Below are 22979 nucleotides of genomic sequence, written 5' to 3' on the forward strand. Positions count from 1 at the left end.
CTCGAGCCTGCTCCGCCATTCAATAAGATCATGGCTGATCTGATCCTAACCTCAAATCTACTTCCACTCTCCATCCCACCCGAACCCATGTGATCTCCCGGGAGAGGCGAAAAACCAGATAAAAAACCCAATGGCCAATTTGGGAGAGAAAATCTGGGAAATTCCTCTCTGACCCATCTAGGCGATCGAAACTCGTCCAGGAGATCACTCTGTCCCTGTATTTCCTGCAGTACTTACCTTCTGTAATCATAAAATCTCACAATTTTATGTTCTTGGTCATTTTACCTGTGGTTATTCACTTGATACAATAAATTCGGGAGAGTCCAGATGCAGGTCACCTGAGTGATGGAAGGATTGGGCTAGGTGACCCAAATAGATGCCTGTCATTATGCAAACTAGCTAGCACCTTTTTAAGCAAAAATCCTATGGCGGCATGTTTGATTCTTTGTGTCATTGATGTGCCAGTTTCAGCAAAGCTGCTGCAGAAAAACACCAAGCAAAGAGCAGGCATCTTTCCCCACAAGAGAAAGTAAACATCAGTTATCCCCTGGCTGCTGTCGTAGGCATCTTTGGGGAGATTGAGAGCAGCATTCCAGAGGCTTGGGAGTAGCTTGCTTGCCTGTCGTCCCCTAGAGATAACATTTGGCCTTTGAAGAGCATAGGGACTAGCTAGAAAATAGAGCGGTTTATATCATCACAAAAAATAAAATATAAATTAGTACTGTGCTCTGAAAGCCTATATATAATGAACTGTATAGCTGCGCTACTCGAGAGCCCTGTACCTATTACCCCAGAAATATGTAAAGAATGAAATTCTTTCTTCCACAGGTTGCCCAGAAATTGGTGAAGAGAGGTAGAAAGATGCAGCCAAAACGAACTATCGTAGAGGGAGATGATGTAGAGATGGAGCACAAATGTAATGAATGTGGAAAAAATTTCCCAAAACGTTACACCTTGATGATGCACATGATGACCCACAACAGAATCAAAGAATTTAAATGTCCAGTAAGAATTATGAGGAATTGAAAAATTCCAATTCCAGTAAAATGCTCCAGTATTGTCTTGTACTGTTGATAGAAACAGCTGTTTTAGTTTTGTGCACAGAATGCAAATTTTGCAGATTCAGAGCAAAGTTACTAATTTGTAATAATTTTACTGTCCTTATTCCAATAAAGCTGGTAATTTGCTAATTTACATTATTGTTATTTTGACAGGGCTGCAATAAAGGTGTTTAGTGCTCCTAATAGTGAATTTCCTATGTCTTGATACCTCAGACACACCTGGAGTAGGGGTGGCAAGGAGGTGGAAGACATATAGCAACCTTTCCTAGCATAAAATCAAAAACTAAGCTTCATTGATGGCTTAGCAGATACATCTATTGCATGATGTGGTACTGATTCATACAGATCTAGGCCTAGTCTGTGCTTAATTATCTTAACCCTGTTGTGCACATATATGAAAGTCACTGATTAGGCTTGTCTCTGATGCCTTCCTTTGATGTACCAACACACACTCTTGGTGCTCACAAATAAAGAATGGGCGAGGTATCAGAAGGCTGCTGGTCCCTGTGGAGCTGCACTCTGCTACTGAAAGGAGGAAGGGGTAGGGGGAAGAAAACAAAACTGGACAGTAGAATTCATGCAAATAGTGCAGCATGCACTTCTGTTCTAAGATTTTACTATAACAGTAATCTCACTTCATTATTTCCCTATTGCTTTAGCTCTGTGAGAAGGAGTTCCTCTACAAAGCCTCTCTGCTTTCTCATCTTCTACGGCACAAACGGAACAATGAGCAAATAGATGAGAGTCCTGGAGGAAGGACAAAGCGACAGTTCATCTGTGATATCTGTGGAAAAACATTGCCCAAACCCTATAATCTGCGACTTCATATGCTTAAACACACAGGTGTCAAGCCACATGTGTGCAAGGTGAGAATTCATTGTGATAGGTTTCTGCTAGCATTTTAAAGAGAACTTTTCAGTGCCGTGGGACATTTTTCTATGTTAAAGGTACTACATAAGTGCATGCTGTAGTTGTTGGAATAGTAGTAGTGACGGAAGAATTGAGTGAGGCATGAAACTAGGACAAGCGGTATTTGTTTGCATTACAGACTCTTGGCACGTTCAGTGTTGGTTCAGCAACAATGTCTTTGACAGTCTCAATTTTGGGTTGACATTTGAACTTGACAACCTTACAGCTAATGAGTTTTGTTGGTAATCGGCATGGCTATTGACTGAGGTCCCCTGTATAATGACATTGGATCATCTTACCTCTGGCTTTGTCTAATTGAATATCCTTCTCCTCAGTAAGCAATGTTTGATGTTATTCCCTCTACCACTGAATAAATAATGAGTAAAATTTTAAATCATAAACTCTGATTACTGTTCAAGATGATGGTGCAAAATTACAGGAATGTGCTGTGTTCTTCAAAACACTGATGGAAAACTCATTCCCTTGGGATGAAGGATTGATTCTATTGTACACAGGAAATTCTTTGTAAAATTAATGTTGTTTTACTATAGAAATCTATTTTTTTTAAATGCGAATATAGGAAACAGTCATTTATATAAGGAATTTATGAATGCTTAGCTGTATGATGATTTAGCTGTAATATTTTTTAATCCCATGAGTGCTAATCAGTGCCACAACAGAAATGAAATGTATCTCGCAACTTATTGTGTATTCTGTTTGTACCATATATTGGGTAAGTAATACAAATAAGTTAAATGTAAATATTCATTTCGAACACAATTGCACTGATGTGCAGATTGCGGATTAGTTCCAGTAACATCTCTCAAATCTTTTTCACCATTTTTTCTGTTCTCAACTGATATTGTCTCCATGAGATGTGAGAAATATTTAATGGAGGTGAAGTCATTGACATGAATCAGTCATTCATGAAAGAAAGACTTATGAAATAATACTGAGCGGCCTGCGGGTGGCGCTGTCCAGGGAGAGTATAAATACACGGGCCCAGCTTGCGCAGGACATTCTTAACAGGAGCTAGTGAAGGACACAACTAGACCTCCATGTTGTAAAACAGTTGATTAAAGCTTTGTCTAATGCTTAGACCAAGTGCCTAGTAGTTTTCTTACGTCAGTCATCATATGGTATATAAATATATATGTGAGTGTATATAAATATTTTAATGTATTTTATCCTTCAGAAAAGATAACAGTGGAAAATTTAACTAACTAATTATCCTTTTCTCAAATTGGACTTTGATGAAATAGTTCCTTATGGTATAGGCATTTGACCTGGTTGTTAATGTCTGAAACACTTTGCAAAACAGGATCTTTTTTCAATATATTCACACATTTATTTTAAAATACCAAAGAATGGACTACTTGTTTAATGCAACATAAATAATTGATAAATTATTAGGGAAAGAAGCTGTAGTATTATATAAAAAGTTTAATACTGCTTGTGTCTGATTGCATTGGTCAAGGAAAAGCTGCCTGATGCCATTATCACCACCCCAAAAAAAGTGAAAATGGAAAACAGTAATCTAAACACCGAAAATGGTGCAGAATTGCTCAATTTCTCCAAATTAATAGCCAACCCAGTGTTCCAGAGGTTTGAACTTCCATCTTTGAGTTAAACAAATCAGTAAGGTTCCTAGTTTGAGTTCTGGTCTATGCTGGTTAGCTGGTCTCGGCTGCGGAACTGGTAGGGGTGCTACAGTTGGCCACAGCACCACTGTGCTAAGGAAGATAAAATTGCCAGGGTTCCCTCTTCTGTTTGCTGTACAGTGACCAGTACTACAAGTGTGGACACTGGTTGAGGACAGGATCAGGTTTGACTCGCACATAAATAATGGCTGGTCAGAGGAGGTGCCAGAGGGTAAGCGATGCCTGTGTAACTGTAACCCAGTGAGGGAGTTGGCGCTTTCAAGACAGGAGTGGACACCTTTAGATGGTTGTACTGTAAAACAAAGAATGTTTCAATATTTTAACTTTACTTTCTCCATTCTTTAGTTATGTGGAAAGACCTTTGGCTATAAACATAGTCTAAGACTACACATGGCTCACCATGAAGGTAAAAGGGAATTCAGCTGTGAAGTGTGCGAAAAATCATTTGCTACAAAACGCAGTCTTCAGGAACACAATAGTGTTCACACAGGTAAGGAAATCAAGGTGTGTCAAAACATAGTTGTTAGTTGACGGGAAATGTATGACATCCTTGTTACTGTCCCAGTGTCATTTCTCCAGTAACACCCAGGTGTCAACAGGTGTGAGCTATCTCTCCTTGCTTCAGTTGTTCCTGGTTACATTCCGTTATAGCACTTCAGAAATTAAAAATGTTACAATGATTGTGTCTTCTGCAGTAAGGAGACTTACTGCTGGCTGACTTTAAAGATTGCTTGGTGCTGAAATCACCCAGTTGAAGATGAATATTTTTTCACCCCTTCTTTAATACTGGCAGTGTGGAGTTCATGATCGGCTAATGTACTGTGAGTTAAAGGGGAAGGAAAGCCTGGTGCACTTTTTGTTCTAAGTAATCCTTTCAGAAGGGAAATAGAGAGAGTACAACGCCAACATGTTCCTGTAAAGGTCAAGGGTGGGACCAACAAGCAAAGGGAACCTTGGATGACAAGGGATATACAAAAATGCATTAGAAATAAAAGGGGGGCTTTTGGCAGTTACTAAAGACGGAAGAAGCCCTAGAGGAGTATAAAAAGTGCAGGGGCATACTTAAAAAAGAAATTAGGAGGGCGAGGAGGGGCCATGAAATAACACTGGCGAGCAAAATAAAGGAAAATCCTAAGATGTTTTATAAGTATATTAAGGGCAAGAGGATAACCAGGGAAAGGGTAGGGCCCATTAGGGACCAAAGTGGCAATCTGTGTGTAGAGCCAGATGATGTAGGCGGGGTTTTAAATGAATTTTTTGCATCTGTGTTCACTATGGAGAGAGACGATGCAGACATAGAAATCGGGCAAGGGGACTGTGACATACTTGAACATATTAGCATCGAGAGGGAGGAGGTGCTAGCGGTTTTAGCAGGCCAAAAAGTGGATAAATCCCCAGGCCCGGACGAGATGTATCCCAGGCTGCTGTGGGAGGCAAAGGAGGAGATTGCAGGGGCTGTGACACAAATTTTCAGAACCTCTCTGGCCACAGGGGATGTACCAGAGGACTGGAGAACAGCTAATGTAGTACCATTATACAAGAAGGGTAGCAGGGATAAACCAGGAAATTACAGGCCAGTGAGCCTAACATCTGTGGTAGGGAAATTATTGGAAAAAATTCTGAGGGACAAAATTAGTCTCCACTTGGAGAGGCAAGGATTAATCGGGGATAGTCAGCATGGCTTTGTCAAGGGTAAATCATGTCTGACAAATCTGATTGAATTTTTTGAGGGGGTGACTAGGGGGGTGGATGAGGGAAATGCTGTGGATGTGGTTTACACGGACTTCAGTAAAGCTTTTGACAAAGTCCCGCATAGGAGACTGGTCAAGAAGGTAAGAGCCCATGGGATCCAGGGTGCCTTGGCGCGTTGGATCCTAAACTGGCTGAGTGGCAGGAGGCAGAGGGTGATGATCGAAGGATGCTTTTGTGACTGGAAGCCTGTGTCCAGTGGGGTACCTCAGGGATCGGTGCTGGGTCCCTTGTTGTTTGTGATCTACATAAATGATTTGGATGAGAATGTAAAAGGTATGATCAGTAAGTTCACAGATGACACGAAAATTGGTGGGGTGGTAAATTGTGAGGAGGAAAGCCTCAGGCTACAGGACGATATAAACGGGTTGGTCAGATGGGCGGAAAAGTGGCAAATGGAATTTAACCCTGAAAAGTGCGAGGTGATGCATTTTGGACGGACAAATAAGGCAAGGGAATACACAATGAGTGGTAGGACCCTAGGAAGTACAGAGGGTCAGAGGGACCTTGGTGTACATGTACATAGATCTCTGAAGGCAGCAGAACAGGTAGATAAGGTGGTTAAAAAGGCATATGGGATACTTGCCTTCATTAGCCGAGGCATAGAATATAAGAGCAGGGAGGTTATGATGGAGCTGTACAAAACGCTGGTGAGGCCACAGCTGGAGTACTGTGTGCAGTTCTGGTCGCCTCACTATAGGAAGGATGTGATTGCTTTGGAGAGGGTGCAGAGAAGATTCACCAGGATGTTACCTGGGATGGAGCGCCTCAGCTATGAAGAAAGACTAAACAGGCTGGGGTTGTTTTCCTTGGAGCAAAGAAGGCTGAGGGGGGACCTGATTGAGGTGTACAAAATGATGAGGGGCATAGATAGGGTAGATAAAGAGGAACTTTTCCCCTTAGTAGGGGGGTCAATAACAAGGGGGCATAGATTCAGGGTAAGGGGCAGGAGATTTAGAGGGGATTTGAGGAGGAACTTTTTCACCCAGAGGGTGGTTGGAATCTGGAACTCACTGCCTGAAAGGGTGGTAGAGGCAGGAACCCTCACAACATTCAAGAAGCATTTGGATGAGCACTTGAAATGCCATTGCATACAAGGCTATGGACCAAATGCTGGAAAATGGGATTAGACTGGACAGGGATGGATGGGCGGCGCAGACACGATGGGCCGAAGGGCCTCTTTCTGTGCTGTAAAACTCTATGACTAATCCCTTTTTGTAGAAGAACATATTGGCATCAGAAGTTTGATTGACATTTGAAAAAAGCAATTTTCTTACCAAGGTAAGGATGAGTCTGGCTCCTTAGTTGACCACTGAAATGTTGTCAATGACCGGGTACATCCCTGTGCATCTTGATGTGACTTCATAGTAAACAGTGCATTTCTCCATAAACCCCAGCTCATCCATGCTGCCTGTATCCTATCCTGCGCCAAATCCCACTAACCCATCACTCCATCCTCACTGACTTACATTGGTTTCCAGTCCCCTAACGCTTCACATTTAAAATTCTTCTTGTTGTGTTTAAACCCCCATCTGTGATCTTATCTCTCCCAATCTTTGTAGACTCCTTCGGCCCTACACACACCCCAAACACTCTGTTCCTCTCACGCTAGTATGTGAGCAACGCCCTCCCTTCACCACATCACTGTCAGTTGTGTCTTCAGTTGCCGAGGTCCCACTCTCTGGAATCCTACCGTCCCTCAAACCTCTCTGCTTCTCCACCTCCTCCTTTTGGTGGCAATAGGAGCAATGTTCATACACTCTTGAGTGGCACCAGGAAACCATGTAACAAGTTTTCTTGGGTCATCACAGAGCAGCAGGTAGTCGTACCCTTGCTGCTTAGTATGGAGCCACTCTGTCTCACTCACCATCAGTGACATCACCGGAACAGACTAATAAGGAGGGAGGTACACCTTTCCATTACACTAAAAAAAAAATCAGTCAACATCTTAATGAAGGTAATATCTTGTTCTGTAAGTGGGAGGAGCCCATGGAGTTCTCTTTTTTAAACCAAGATCAGGACATTCCTTTCATTTACCTCCACTGTTTCCCCTTTCCCCTTGACCTTAAGTCAAACTGATTTGATGAAAATTATGATATAAAAAGACTACTTGATGAGAAACACCATCTGCATTCATCATGGATAAAGGGGTAAGTCATCAACCAAGCAGAAGCAAGCTTATGATAACAGTTGTAAAACAACTCCAGACCAAACTAAGGATTATGTGCGACACCTGGTGGAGCAAAAGGACAGATGAATTGCAGTCCTATGCTGACTAGAATGACATGCGGAACTTCTGTAATACACTTAGGACAGTATATGGCCCACAATCTAGTGGCTCCACTCCCGTTATGAACACTGATGAAACCACTCTTCTCACAGACAAAAATCAGATTCTGAAAAGATGTGCTGACCATTTCTAAAACGCTCTAAATTAAGAAATCCGCTATCAATTATGACATTGGAACATATGAATTGCTTGGTTAAAAAAAAGACCAAGATCCATCCAGTTCGCCTTCAACCATCCTGGTAGTCACATGTTACAACGGTAATGGAGTTGTTGACCAATCATAGCAATTAATCTCTATCATTTAGTCTACAATAGACCAAGACATGAGACGAGGAAACCACCAGTGGTGGAAAGATTTGGAAACCATAGTTCCCAAGCATGCTACACTTACCATGTGGCCATCGATCAGCTGCCTCAGTGTGCCATCAATGATATCCTTGCAAAAGAACCTACTATCTCAGATGGAACAGGCCATCCAATTGCACTCAAGTGGTTCTGGTGCTGTGCCAGCTGAGATGTACAAAGCTGGTGATGACTACTTAATCAAACTCCTCAGTAAACTGTTTCAATCTATGTGGCACTCGGGAAAGATCCTACAGGGGTTCAAAGATTCTTTGATTGTCCACCTCTGCAAGGGGAAAGGAAAATTATCTGGTAATCACCAGGGAATCTCTTTACTCGTCATTGCTGGAAAGATCCTTGCAAGAGTGATGCTCAATCGCTTTATTCAACACATTGCTGAAAAAAATCCTATTTTTCATAGATTCTATCCTGACAGTCAATGTGAGTTCAGAAAGGAAAGAGGCACAACTGATATGTTCATCGCAGCCAGACAGCTCCAAGAAAAATATTTGGAGAAAAATGTGCCTTAGTGTCGAATGCCTTTGTCACGTCAACATAGAATCTTGAATAGTACAGCACAGAAGGAAGCCATTCAGTCCATCGAGTCTGCACCAGCCCTTTCGAAGAGCAATCCAGCTAGTCCCACTCACTCGCTGTTTCCCCATATCCCTGCAGTTTTTTTTCCTTCAAGTATTCAGTCAGTAGAGATCTGTGGAAAATTCGTTCCGGCTTGTGTGTCCAGACAAATTCATTGAAATGGTCCAACAGTTCCAAGACAGCATAATGGTAGAGTGATGGAAGATGGGGACAATTTCATCTCCTTCCGAGTTACAAATAGTGTTAAGCAACAAAGTGTCCTTGCACCAACACTCTTCAGCTTTTTGTTTGCTGCTATGCTTCTTGTGCTGGAAGAATTTGTTCGTAAACTCCTATTTGCTGATGACTGCTTTCATGGCCTAATCCCAGGATGATACGTAAACAATCTTGAACCACTTTGCAACAGTTAGCCTGCAATTTGACAGGACTGTTAGCTTTAAAAAGACGGTGCTACTCTTCCAACCAGCCCCAGGCAATGATTAAATTGCATTGTGATCACATGCTTTAGGCTATGGTCAGATTCGCCTATCTGGCTAGCCAGTGTCTAGCGAATTCCATATTGATACAGAAGCATCCTGCAGAATCACCAAAGCCAGCTTAGCTTTTGGCAAACTCCATGAGCGACTCTGGGACAAGAGCGGCATCAGTCTGCAGGCCAAGCTCAAAGCATACAGGGCTGTCGTTCTGACAACCCTGCTTTATGCCTGTGAAACTTGGACAACATATGTACACCACATTAAGACACTGAATCACTTTCACCTAAGCTGTCTGAGTCAACTAATGAAGATCAGATGGCAAGACAAGATCTCCGACACCCACGTTATTTAAAAAAGCTGACATGCCAAACATAGATGCTCTGATCAGGTCAGGACGATGGTCACATCACGTGGTGCGAATGTCCGTTGAACGAATCCTGAAGAAGAGCGGCCACATTGATAACTGGAAAGTTATTTCACAGTGAGATCGAACAGAAAAAGAGATATAAAGACTGCTTAAAAGCGAAATAGAAATCCATAAGTGGGAACAACTTGCTCAGGCTAAGAAACCATCCTACTACAGGAAACTTTGTGATATCTGGCACCGACGGGACCGAGCTGTTGTCGTCCCATCAAAACTGCCGGACAAACCAGCGCTAATGTTAAAACATACGGAAGCTTTTGAGCTCCGTATGTAGCAACAAACCCTGTTGCTTAGCAACAGCTTCTAAACAGTTGGCCGTAGCTTGCAAGCATCTCTGTAGCTAAGCAACAGCTTTAGCTAGACCTTGCAGAGCCTGACTAGGGGAAAAAAAAGCAACGAAAAGAAAAAAAACTTACTGAACCGACTCCTGAATTTTGCCAGTGGCTCGAGCCTCCGGATAAACCAAAGTTTTCTGTACTAGAACGACCGTCACATTGCCGATGGTAAATGTAAACACCAGCTGAGGGCGTCTCACCTGAAAAATCAAGATCCCCAACCTAGTGTGCCTGGGATGCACTGTTAACTCTGTGGGCATTCATTCCTAGCAAAAATCGGGCTCATCAGTCATCAAAGAATCACTGCAGAAAATTAGATGATATTTTGGCTGTCTTCAATTTCGAAGGATGGACGAGCAAAGTCAAACCACCCAGTCTCTCGCCCACTCTAGCCCTGAGCCTCCATTTTTCTCTCTCTTCTCGCCCATGTCACCCCGCCCCCCGCTTCGAGCTCAGTTCATCCATGCGTTCCTCCTCCCTAAAACTAATTCCCATTAAAGTCAAGACCACCCAAATTCCTGGCCCCCATGGGCACATTTAAATGGTTCCATCACCTTGGATGCTGTCCCCATTGCTTTCAAAACAGTCATCAACCTCCCTCTTTTTTTAACAAAAACACTTTCAAACCCCTCTGTCCATGCTAACTCACCCCAAACCTTCAAACACCCTCTCCTCGGTCGTTGACCCTGTTGTTGCCTCACAGCTTTGTGTCCTTTTCTCCTACAGCTCCCTGTTTGAATCCCTTCAATTTAGTTTCATCCCTCCCATAGCACTGAAATGGCTTGAACCAAAGTGACAAACAACATTCTGTGTGATCTCTCATGCCCTCTCTGAGCTCATCTTGTCCATGAGACCCACCTCCTGCTCCCTCGACCCTATTCCCACCCAGCATCCCTTTCTGGCCCCCATGTTAGCTGACATTGTTAATGGTTCTCTCTCCTCTGGTACAAAAGACATCCTCTGTGACTGTGGGAAATTATCCCTCCTTGTCCTTCTCGAACTGCCAGCAGCCTTTGGCACGGTTCAGCTGGGTGGGACTGCACTCGCCTGGTTCCATTCTTATCTATCCAGTCATAGTCAGAGAATCACCTGCAATGGCTTCTCTTCCCGCGCCTGCACCGTTACTTCTGGTGACCCCTCCTTTTTCTTATCTACATGCTGCCCCTCGGCGACATCATCCGAAAACACGTCAGGTTCCATAAGTAGGCTGATGATGCCCAGCTCTACCTCACCACTAACTCTCCCGACCCCTACACTGTCTTTAGCTTGTCCGACCTCCAGTACTGGATGAGCAGAAATTTCCTCTCAATATTCGGAAGACTGAAGCCATTGTCTTTGGTCCCCACCACAAACTGTTCCCTTGCCACCGACTCCATCCCTCTCCCTGACAACTGTCTGAGGCTGAACTAGAATATTCTGCAACCCTCTGAGATAACTGCACTTCTCCAATTCTGACCTGTTGCGCATCCCTGATTTTAATCGCTCCACCATTGGCGGCCATGCCTTCAGCTGCCAAGGCCCTAAGCTCTGGAATTCCCTCCCAAAACCTCTTTGTGTCTCTACCTCTCCTTCCTCCTTTAAGACACTCCTTCAAACCTAGCTCTTTGACCAAGCTTTTGGTCATCTGCCCCAATATCCCCTTATATGGCTTGATGTCAAATTTTGTTTGATAACGCTCCTGTGAAGCGCATTGGGACATTTTACTACGTTAAAGGAGCTATATAAATGCATGTTGTTGTTGTCGACTAGTAGTGCATTATCCTTCTCGATCTCTACCCAGCTTTCACCATGGTTGACCACACCATCCTCCATCAGCGCCTCTCCTCCAGCTCTGTGGAAGGATCTCTAGTGATGGCTTCCCTTCCCACCCTGCATAGTTACCTTCCGTGGCCATCAAAGATTCACCCTTGGCCCCTCTTCCTCGCCAACATTTTGCTGAGACATGGAGTCAGCTTCCACATTTAGCCAATGACGTCCAGTTCTACTTCTCAAGCCCTCCACTGCTTCTGTGTTGTCAGCCTACTTGTCTGACACCTGAGTCTTCCTTGGTCAAAAAAGTGGATTCTAAGGAGGTCTTGCAGGAGGAGAGTGAGGTGGACAGGTTTTGGGATTGGGAAGACCAAAGCCAACGCCTTTGCCCACTGCCACAAACTCCACTCTCTCACCATTGACTCTATCACTTTCCCTGGCAACTGTCTCCGATTGAACAAGACTGTTTGCAACCCCGATCTGAATTTCCAACCCTATTTCCTCTCCATCACGAAGATTACCTACTTCTGTCCATCTAACATAGTTTGCCTCCACCCTACCTCAGCCCGTGTTCCACTAAGTTCTCCTTCCGTGGCTTGGCATCTCTATTTTCCTCATGACCTTGTGAAGCATTTAGGACTTTTTTTTCTGTGTAAGGCACTACATAAATGCAAAATGTAGTAGAATATAAAAATGGAATACTTTGAATAAAAAGTACCTACCCTTGCCTTTTCTTTCCCTTTAATGCTTTCTTAGAAATCTGGAAAATGTACCATTGCCATCTGGTCTAAATATATTTTGTATTTTTATGTCCATCTGTTAACTACAGCATTTGTATATTTGTGTTTAAAAGGCATTTATTAAATTTTGCTTGGTATGTTGCTTAATTATTTCAGGTGAATCCAAGTACCTCTGTTCAACTTGTGGAAAATGTTTCAAACGTGCCTCTGGCCTTAGCAAGCACTTAAAGAGACATTTGCCAAAGCCTGAAGTCCGAAGCTTTCAGTGCACCCAGTAAGTCGACGCAATGAATTGATTTAATATCTCACCCTTTTATAGTGTCTTGCAGAGCAATAGAAACTACATTAGAAAAAGGACGAAGAGGTTCCACAATGACTGGGACAAGATGTCTGAGGATTGGAATGCAGAATAAACTCTTTAATATTCTTGGCATAGACACCTACTGTGTGATATTTACAATTTTTAAAAGTAACTTCTTTTAAAACACTCTATGCATGATAAAGAGAAACCCATGTTGGTCTTGCATGGCATATAGAATTTTTTATTTATGATTGGCAACCATCACAACCCACTTGCAACTTCCATTACTTTACAAGGTTATGTAAAGAGATCTACATAACCTTGGAACTTCTACAGGACCAATTTCATCTTCACTGCCAGGGCGATAATTTGGCAGAGCAATTGCCCACCTGCCCTTTACAGAATCTGCCCATTTTCATTCAGTTGATTTCAGTAGAATGAAAATTAGACGGATTCTATAAAGGGCGGGCGATCTGCTCCGCCAAATTACCACCCAGGAGCTACAGACAAAAAAGGACCCCTACATGTCTGTAGAGGTGAACATGTCCTGCAAAGTGAAAGGTCAGATTTAATTGTTGCACAGTGGAAAATTGGACAGAGATAATTGTAGATGTGGCTTTGTACTAATCCAGTTTTAGATTGAGATATTTGGAACTTAAAATTTTGGATCCTGGATGCTTATTGTCAATGAATTCTATTGTTATTGCTTCTGTCGCCACTTACTCCCATCCAGGCTCTGCCATACAATTTTTTTTGTAGATTCTGGGTTCATTTGTACTTTTTCTGTTTAACTTCGCAGTCCAGTCATATAGTCAGATTGTGGTTCTGCCAATCTGGTTGAATATCTTGAATTTGAAATATTTCCTAAAATGACTAGAATTAAGTCACTATACTATAAGGCTAAACTACTGACAGTATTAATAGGTATAACATTTAAATGGAAATGGTTTTTGAGAAGACGTCTTCATTTTTTGTAGATGTGAACGAAGTTTTTATGAAGCACGGGACCTGCAGCAGCACATGTACAAGCATCTCGGGGTGAAGCCATTTCAATGCCAAATCTGTGGGAAGTGCTACAGCTGGAAGAAGGACTGGTATTCTCATGTAAAAGCACATTCTGTTACAGAGCCATATAAGTGAGTATAGTCGATTCTTGTCCAGGGAGAATAACTGTCACAAATAAGTTCAGCAGTTCCATCTCCGGGACTACCATTTAAAATGCTGATGTATTACAGTGATGTATAAAATGCATGTTAGTTTTGAATGTCAAAAGAATACTTTAAAGGTTCACAATCATCTGAGAAAATGAGCATGTTTGGATTGCTTGCTGGGAGAGCAGCATATTCTCTTTCCAGTTTTCTGCCCTCCTCTTCTGAACTCTGATTCCTGCTGGGGTACGGTATTGCCCAGGATGCTCAGGCCAATTTTTGCACTGTCACTACTGCTATAGCTGAGCCCACTTAAGCTGGATCCTTCCTGACCTTGTACGGTTCAGTACCACATCACGGTTGCATTTTCTCACTGTCATTTGGAGGGAGCTGAACAGTATATTAGAATTTACTTTAATTAAGCACAATTCTTAAAGTTGAATTTGGGGAGTAGGAATGTCATCTTACATTATCTTAGCACTTCAGCTAGTCTTTTTGCTGAACATAAAATACAGCTGTGTTTCTCGCAATCCTGCAGTAGTTATGTGCATGTTCTGCTGCTGATCGTCAAAGTCCTTTTGAGATCATTGAGACAAGCAACTTTTTCTTGGCAAAACTGAATTGATCTTCAAAGGAGCATTGTTGAATTAAGTTTAGTTTCAGTTGTCCAGTAGCATGACCATTTAACATCCTTATTGATTGAACTGCAGGATTAATTTTACTTTTCATTTGGGCAACTGTCAAGATGAGTTTTCAACATGTTATCAGGGTGAGAAAGCAATGTAAAAGAGGAGGCAACGTATTTTGCTTCCCCCTTCCTTTTGTATATAGCAATGGCATTGTGCATTCATGTATCAGGTATAACACAGCTTGAATACTGGTTTGACGTTGTTAGTGACTACTAAAGGTGGTGACACGCAGCCATGATCTATTATTCGGGCCATCAAACCAACTTGTAATTGCCGAACAATATTCATAAATCTGCCAGGGCAGCGATTCTGGTGCTCTTCTCTACATTTGTCCTGGATTTGGTGGATTGAGAAAATCGTGTCAAATATTTTGCGACCAGCTCAGAAGCCACATTGGGTATCTGGGAGAATTTCTTCTGCTTGTTTAGTCAGCAAAGCATGATTCAGGCGAGAATTTAACCTGCTATGGATAGAAGGGAATGTCCGTGGTGATGATTGCAGCGTGAGCGATCACCTTTGCACTTGTAGAGGTGCACAGTGTTGACGTCTTTGGAATCTTGGGGCACATGTTCCCAGATTGTATTGTAAAGGGCAAGGAAGCTCTGAAGCTTGCGCCCCCCCTCCCCACTCGTGCTTCTAGAGCTTTGCGGGGATACCTACTGATCCGGGTGCTTTTCCACCCGAGATTTTCTCAATCGCAAATTGGGTTTCAGCAGCGTTGGGTTAGGTGGGGTGGCAAGCCAATCTTGCAGCAGTAGTTATCACTTAGTGCGTCAGCAGGCACGGCAGAGGGACAGTTGAGGACTTGGTTAAAGATTTCTGCTAGCAACTTAGTGCCATCTTCACTCAGAATAGGGACGTGCCACTTGTGCCTACACAAGTTTGTCAAAAAAGCTTTGTGCGCTTTTGGTCAGCGGCTGATTGCAACATCTCTGCATTCATCTTCCACCATTTTTCCTTCATATAGTGAAGCCTAGTTTGAGCTTGCTGCTGTGCAGTGTTCTGCACCAAACAGCTGTTATCATTAATCCAAGAGAAGTGAGTAGCATGCATGGAGGCCAGAAGCCATTTGATGACAATGATGAGGAAAACCAAACATTTTACATTTAATAAAGCCAAGTACTGCTGCACTGGTGCTGTATACAGCTTACTTGAAGTTTGACTACATGCTTTCAACATCACCCATTTGCTGCTTGGATGTGTCACTCGATAACTTGCTTGATTTCAGGACTTTCTCAAGTTTACTAGTCGGCAACAACAACTTGTATTTATATAGCACCTTTAACGTAGTAAAACGTCCCAAGGCGCTGCACAGGTGTATTATAAGACAAAAAAAATTGACACCGAGCCATATAAGGAGATATTAGGGTAGATGACCAAAAGCTTGGTCAGAGAGGTAGGTTTTAAGGAGCGTCTTAAAGGAGGAAAGAGAGGCACAGAGGTTTAGGGAGGGAATTCCAGAGCTTGGAGCCTAGGCAACAGAAGGCACGGCCACCAATGGTTGAGCGATTTATAATCAGGGATGCTCAAGGGGGCAGAATTAGAGGCGCACAGATATGTAGGGCTGGAGGAGATTGGAGATAGGGAGGGGCGAGGCCATGGAGGGATTTGAAAACAAGGATGAGAATTTTGAAATCAAGGCGTTGCTTAACCAGGAGCCAATGTAGGTCAACGAGCACAGGGGTGATGGGTGAACGGGACTTGGTGCGAGTTAGGACACGGACAACCGAGTTTTGAATGACCTCAAGTTTACGTAGGGTAGAACGTGGGACAAGTCTAGAGGTAACAAAAGCATGGATGAGGGTTTCAGCAGCAGATGAGCTGAGGCAAGGGCAGAGACGGGCGATGTTACAGTGGTGGAAATAGGCGGTCTTAGTTATGCAGCGGATATGTGGTCGGAAGCTCATTTCGGGGTCAGATATGACACCAAGGTTACGAACAGCATGGTTCAGCCTCAGATAGATGTTAGGGAGAGGGATGGAGTCGGTGGCTAGGGAATGGAGTTTGTGGTAGGGACCGAAGACAATGGCTTCGGTTTTCCCAATATTTATTGGAGAAAATTTCTTCTCATCCAGAACTGGATGTCAGACAAGCAGTCTGACAATTTAGAGACCATGGAGGGGTCGAGAGAAATGGTGGTGAGGTAGAGCTGGGTGTCGTCAGCATACATGTGGAAACTGACACTGTCAACTATGTGTGACACTGTTGTCAGCCAGTGTGGTAATCCTCGAGTGCCTGCACGTTGTTCAGCATACTGTTTGCTGCAGTACTGCTCAAGGCATTCAAGAAGTATGACTGGGGAATGTATATTTAATACTGCACTGAAGGCGGCATCATCAATCTTCATCGACTCCGTGCAAAAACAAAAATAATGCAGGTAACCATTCGTGACATGCTTTTTGCCGATTGTGCATTACTCGCCCACATGCTCGAGGACATTCAGCTGCTATCTGACTGCATGGCTCGGGCAGCACAGCGTTTTGGCCTTACCATGAACTTTAAAAAGGCTGAAGTCAGTCCAGCTGATACCTAGTCATCCAGTCACACCCCCTATGGTTACGATCAACAACATACCACTTAAGGTCATGGAAAAATTTTACTACTTCAGTAGTGTTCCCTCGCAGAATGCCATAATCGACGACAACAACGCTCACTGGATTGGCAGGGCCAACTTTGCCTTTGGTAAACTCGATTGGAGTCTCTGGCAGGAACGAGGGGTTAGTCTGTCAACAAAGTCTCTATCCACTAAACCGTTGTTCTCATCACACTACTATATTGATCGGAGTTGTGGATCTGCTACCACTATCTTATCAAGTGACTTGACCATTTCCAGTTGTGCTGTCTATGACGTATCGCTGGCATCAAGTGGCAGGACAGGGTGTCTAACATTCAAGTGCTGCAATATAACTGGAATTGAGGCAAAGATCACAAAGGTCCAGTTGCATGCCTGATTATAGAATTCCCAAAGCTGTCTTCTGCAGCAAGCTGCAGTCCCAGATAGCATTTCATCTGGCCACCTGTTGCGCTAACTAACTGCTACCTTGAAATCTACAGTATTAACCGCAACACCTAGGAAGACAGCCACTGACAGAGCACGATGACCTTATGTCTGTCATATGGGTTTGAATTAATTTGAGGCTGAGATTGCAAAATTTGGAATGCAAGGCAATTCATCTATCCGGCTCATCTGGATTTCATTGCGATATGTGCGGCCATACACGTGCGGCCAGGATTGGGCTCCTCTTCCATCATTGCACTTGTAACTCCTCCGTCAATTTGACAGGAGACTACATCAACACAGTTTGTGCTGCTCTAACATGAGACTTTAATCCCAACATCAGAAGACCATTCCTACTAAATCAATGTGACCTCGCCACTTTTTGCTTATTAATTTATAGCTATTTTTATAATTTGTATTTATTGGAAATCTGAGTGACTGAACTTAATTTCACTTAAGATTTTTAGCAGCTGTCCAAGCAGTTGCCCTAATTCATCATGTTTGTTGAAGATCAGAACCCAGAGGTTAATACATGATTTTCTTTTACTAAATATAAATTCTGGCCCACTTCAGTATTTAGTCACACAGGAAAATAGCCATCTGAGACCTACAGGAACAGCATGTCCAATGTTGATGTTTTCTACTTTCAGGTGTAATGTCTGTGGAAAAGAATTCTTTGAAAAAGCTCTTTTCAGGCGACATGTAAAGAAAGCCACTCATGGCAAGAAAGGCCGAGCCAAGCAAATGCTGGACCGTACCTGTGAGCACTGTGGGAAGAAGTTTTCACAACTTCGAGAGTATAGGAGGCATATGAACAATCATCAGGGTAAGCACTAAAAAGTATAATTAAACCAAAGTGAAATTAATATAGACTTTAAACCTTGCCTTTCAGGCTGATATTTGGACAAATCAATTGTCACATTTTAAAAATTTGTAGGTGTTTTGCAGGTGCCACTGTGGTGGAAACATTGAAAAGCTGTGACACAGTATATTATCAAAGAAACTGAGTATTTAAAAAAAAAAAAAATCTATCATATACATTCTCTTTTCATCTTCATGTACCAATCTGCTGGTCACGCTGAGCTAATTGTGAGCCCTTTCCCTCCTGTCCTCCCTCTGCTCCTCCCTCAGGTGAAGTGGCTCACCTCCCATTTGGCACCTCCAGGTGAATTGGCTAAAACTATCCAGGGATTACTTGTGTTCTACCATTTGTTGGTGCAGTGCACCAATACTCTGCCAAGTGGGGGGTTCTTCAGCATAGAAATATATCTTTTACATCTAGTTTGCAGATATTTTTTTGTTTTATAAATATTTTGGGGTTATGCTGATTGATTTAGAGGACAAACAACTGCTAACTGCTCTCCGCCCCCCCCCCCCCCCCCCAAACCATCCCAATTCACAGGGTTGACAAGTGTAATAGCAGGCATATACACCCAGTGTGTCAAGAAATTATTTTGTTTTCCTTTTATTTTTCTATTTTTGTTTTCTTGCTTTGCTCCCTTGTCTCTCCAGGTTGATGCAAGTCATTTGTATGCTAACGAAGTTGACCTTACCCATATTTCTTAGCAACAAAACCACTCTATAATAACTAGATTATTGCAGACAAAAAACCACTTAACGGGTCGTTTTGTCCCTTTTATTACAAGCACTTCTGACATTAAAACAAAATTCATGTGAGTTGGTGTCCCTTCGATATAACTGTAAAAGTATGTAAAATACTGAGTTCAGAAAGCTGGATTATTTTTAGATTTCACGTCTCCTGATTATTTTTCATTAATGGAATATTTGACAAAATAATTGTTTGTTGCGGACTTGAAATCCTGACAATATTAAACTGTTTGGTTCACTGCAGTGGATGTCATGATATATATAGAACTAAAGTTACTGTGATAAAGTATACCCAAATGTTCATTCTGTGGATAAGAGATACCAAATATTTTAAGTAATTTTTCTCCCCAAGAAATCCTACTATTTTAGAAGGCGAGGAGAGAAAATTGGCAAGATAAATGCTATTTTTTTTTTTTAAAGCACAAAATCTTGCTTTCTTTCCCACCCTCCATTTCCCCCTCTTCCTCTTGAAGGCACTGATTTACTTTCCAGCAAGTCACAAGATAGCAATTAAGAGTGAGAATTTTACTGCCTTCTCTGCTAGCTGAGCTAAAAACAGCTAATGCAGCATTCAATAGACCTGGGATCTTCCTGGTCTGTACCAGTTAGTATTACATCATACAGTGCATTTATATGTTGAATTATTGAGGAGCTATAGCTTTCAATTTTAAACCATCATTGTAAAAGTGCAGTTGATAATTAATGGAACTTGCTTTCCATAAGATGCTCACGTGAATTATGGCTAACATTTTTCTCTCAACCAACACCACCAAAAACAGCTCATGTCTTTTGTTCATTTGCTATTTGTAGAACCTTGCTGTGCACACTGACTGCCATGTTTGTTTATATAACAGCAAGAGATTGCACTTCAAAACTAAACTATTGGCTGTAAAGTACTTTGGGGCTTGATATATAAAAAGCAAGTTTTATTTTCTTCTTGAATCATGAAATTTTCATAGGTGTAAGTTCCAGGGCTGCCCAACACTTGAATTTTGTCAATTTTGTTGGTGAAAAGATAAATCTGTTATGGCTTATTTTGCACCACAACAAGGCACACCTGCTTTGGTTTAACAGAGAAGTGTAAGCGTAGTAACTGGTGGTGAGGTCTACACCTTGATTGGTCAGACACCTTCAAAGCTGTAACAAACTTCATGGAAAAGGACAAAAATGTAAATGAAAATATCATTTAATAAAATAGTATTTGCTTGTTTTCACATAAATCACTTTTTCTTTTTATTCAGGAGTGAAGCCGTTTGAGTGTTTGACCTGCGGAGTAGCCTGGGCTGATGCACGCTCTCTCAAGCGGCATGTGCGAACACACACAGGAGAACGGCCTTATGTCTGCCCACTGTGCAATGATGCCTACATCGATGCTCGTAGCTTGCGCAAGCATATGACTAAGTTTCACAAAGAGCATGTTCCTGGCAAAATAATGCTAGAGAAAGACACACTTCAGTTTCACAATCAGGGGACCCAGGTGGAGCACGCCATCAGAATCTTAGCTGCTGATATGCAAGATGAATTGGACAAATCAGATTTAATTGGTGAAGAAATTGAGACTGTCATAGTGACTGGAGAGATGGTGGAAGCAGTTGAGACGGTGGAAGCGGTGGAGGCGGTGGAAGCAGTTGAGACGGTGGAAGCAGTTCAGGCGGTGGAGGCAGTGGAAGCAGTTACTTCGGTTGAAGCTGTAGAAGGAGTTGAAAGCCAAGATGAGGCATTGCCCACACTAACAGACCATGGAATTATGCAGGTGGTCAACTATGTACTGTCTCACCAGCAAGGACAGAAACTTACTGAAATTGGTGAGACAGTGGAAGTTGAGGTTGCCCATATTGGTGAGGCTGAAGAAAATGTGCAAGAAAACTGAATGATTTGGGACTTGTCCTGATAACAATTGAGTGCGCACATTGCCCAGCACTAACTAAGATGGAAACATATTTATGTTAAAGCATTCTTGCAGGCAAGTAATTAGATCATGGTCCTGCAATGGTTGGAAATAAATACTGGCAGCCTTTTACAAGAATATGTTGGACTCCTCACTGAGTAATATTTAAAGTGAACAAATAATAATGATAAAGGGGGGAGGTTTGAGTTACAGAACCAGAAGGTATTTTGAACTTATTACATTGTTGAGAGATGAGATGAGCTTGTAGCATTCTGCAGCAAAGCATAAACTTGCACCCATTTTAGGAGCAATTGCAATGTTTTTTTCATTGCTTCCTTATTTTAACTACTGGTCAGTTCAATGGAAACAGTCCTCTATCCGTATTTTATGTGGGAGATCTGCATTTGTAGATTGCAACACATAAGCATACAGAACTTCTTAAAATAGGGCACAGATTTATGGTTGGAAACATTTGTCAAATTCTGTGATCTCCTGCTCTTAGCGGGGAAGAATGAGTCGGAGATCCAACCTGTGAGCATGGCTCCCTACTGGGAGCGTGGAATTGGCCCCAATTACTACTGTGGGTATAAATATATATGGGCAGAAAATCAATAGAACTTGGAATGAGTGGAAAGAGGGAAATTAATAAGCACAATGTTTCTTTGAAGGAGTAGAAAATAAAGGCTGGATTTCCAAATTCGGAGAAAGTTTAATTTTAACTTGGGGCCTTGTTAGAATTATTGAAGTTTTGGAGAAATATTTCTTCAGTTCATGGTTTGAGTACTGAGGATTCCATTACTGTTACCGGCATAAAATCAATTATAAGGGAGAAACTTCCAAGTGCTGTCATCATCTTTACATATTGCCAGTTGTTCTAAAGTGACTTGGAGAAAGCTCAGCTTGAGTATGTTTGAAAGTCCCCAAAGGTTGTTTACATTCTTCTGTGAAATTCTGCAGATTTAAGTTGTAAGAAAGATGTTGTTAACCTGGAAATATTACTCCCAGGTTACAAGGATAAGTTTGCATTTCTGTCAAATAGGAGGCCTTCAGTGGGTAAATGGATCTGAAATGTAATTTATGTAAATAAATGTGCATATGAAATAGGTTTATACATTTACTGATTTATGCATGTCCATACCTTCATAGTCCAGTCACTTGCCTGTTAATCAAACTATCTACTTATGTATGTGTGACTTTAAAAATAAGAGTATTTGCAACGGGCATCCATGTAAATTAGAGCACTGAAAGATTGGTGGCTGTTTCCTGACACTCTCAAGGCATTCCAGAAGTTTATTAGGGAAAAACAATTTAAAAGTGCAATCAAGAGCTTTTTTTTTGGTTTGTAAAATATCTGTCTTTGTCTGGCTGTAAGCTTTCATGCAGAATTATTAAATTACAAAAAAAACTATGCAGTCTCGTTACTGAACATCGCGTTAAATTTTCTTTGTCAAAGAATGCTTTTCCCTTTTTGTATAATGCAGTAAAACTGGAATTGTTGCTTTGCTGTCAGTAAGTGCTTCGGTTGCCAAGACTGCTGAATAAAATCGTTTGCATAATGATTAAAAATATCAACTTTTTATTCTTTTGTTGGGAAGGGCTAATAGTTTTTCCCCGTATGTCATAAACTTGTACAGGATAATGAAAAGTGGTGCTGGAAAAAAGAATTACATTGTTTTATAATACTTCTCATGCGACCACAGTCTATTTGGCATTCAACACAGGATCCACAAGGGCTCCAAGTCAGACAGAGAATTGAGTGCAGGATGCTGCAGCTTAGTCTTTGGATCACACTACACCAACAGTACTGACCAACGTGGAATCAAGAAGACAGCAGGTACCTCCTGGCTCAAGAACATTCTTCATTGGTTGGCCCCAGCACTGCCTTCTGGGTGGGGATATTCAGACATGTCAGATGGGCCAATCCTCTTAAGTACTTATTTTTGCCTTTTGTAAAGATTTAAAGATGACAACATTTCTGCAAATTATACAAATAGTAAGTGTGGGAAATTGGCTA

The 22979-nt window shown here is 42.0% G+C and overlaps 1 protein-coding gene across 1 annotated transcript in view; it reads left to right on the forward strand.

Moving 5' to 3' along the window:
- The window catches only part of zbtb11 (zinc finger and BTB domain containing 11), a 46017-nt gene extending 23484 nt beyond the window's left edge, over positions 1-22533 (forward strand). Inside the window, exons 5-11 of the mRNA XM_086006936.1 lie at positions 829-1005; positions 1721-1927; positions 3977-4121; positions 12490-12607; positions 13612-13770; positions 18120-18295; positions 20319-22533. Of these exons, the coding sequence (XP_085863062.1) occupies positions 829-1005; positions 1721-1927; positions 3977-4121; positions 12490-12607; positions 13612-13770; positions 18120-18295; positions 20319-20947 (1611 nt within the window). The 3' untranslated portion in view covers positions 20948-22533. The remainder of the gene's footprint in view (positions 1-828; positions 1006-1720; positions 1928-3976; positions 4122-12489; positions 12608-13611; positions 13771-18119; positions 18296-20318) is intronic.
- Positions 22534-22979: the final 446 nt, after the last annotated feature.

This window comes from Somniosus microcephalus, chromosome 14 (genome assembly GCF_052327205.1).
Source record: "Somniosus microcephalus isolate GS21.2 chromosome 14, FLI_Smic_1.0, whole genome shotgun sequence".
Lineage (NCBI taxonomy): Eukaryota > Metazoa > Chordata > Chondrichthyes > Squaliformes > Somniosidae > Somniosus > Somniosus microcephalus.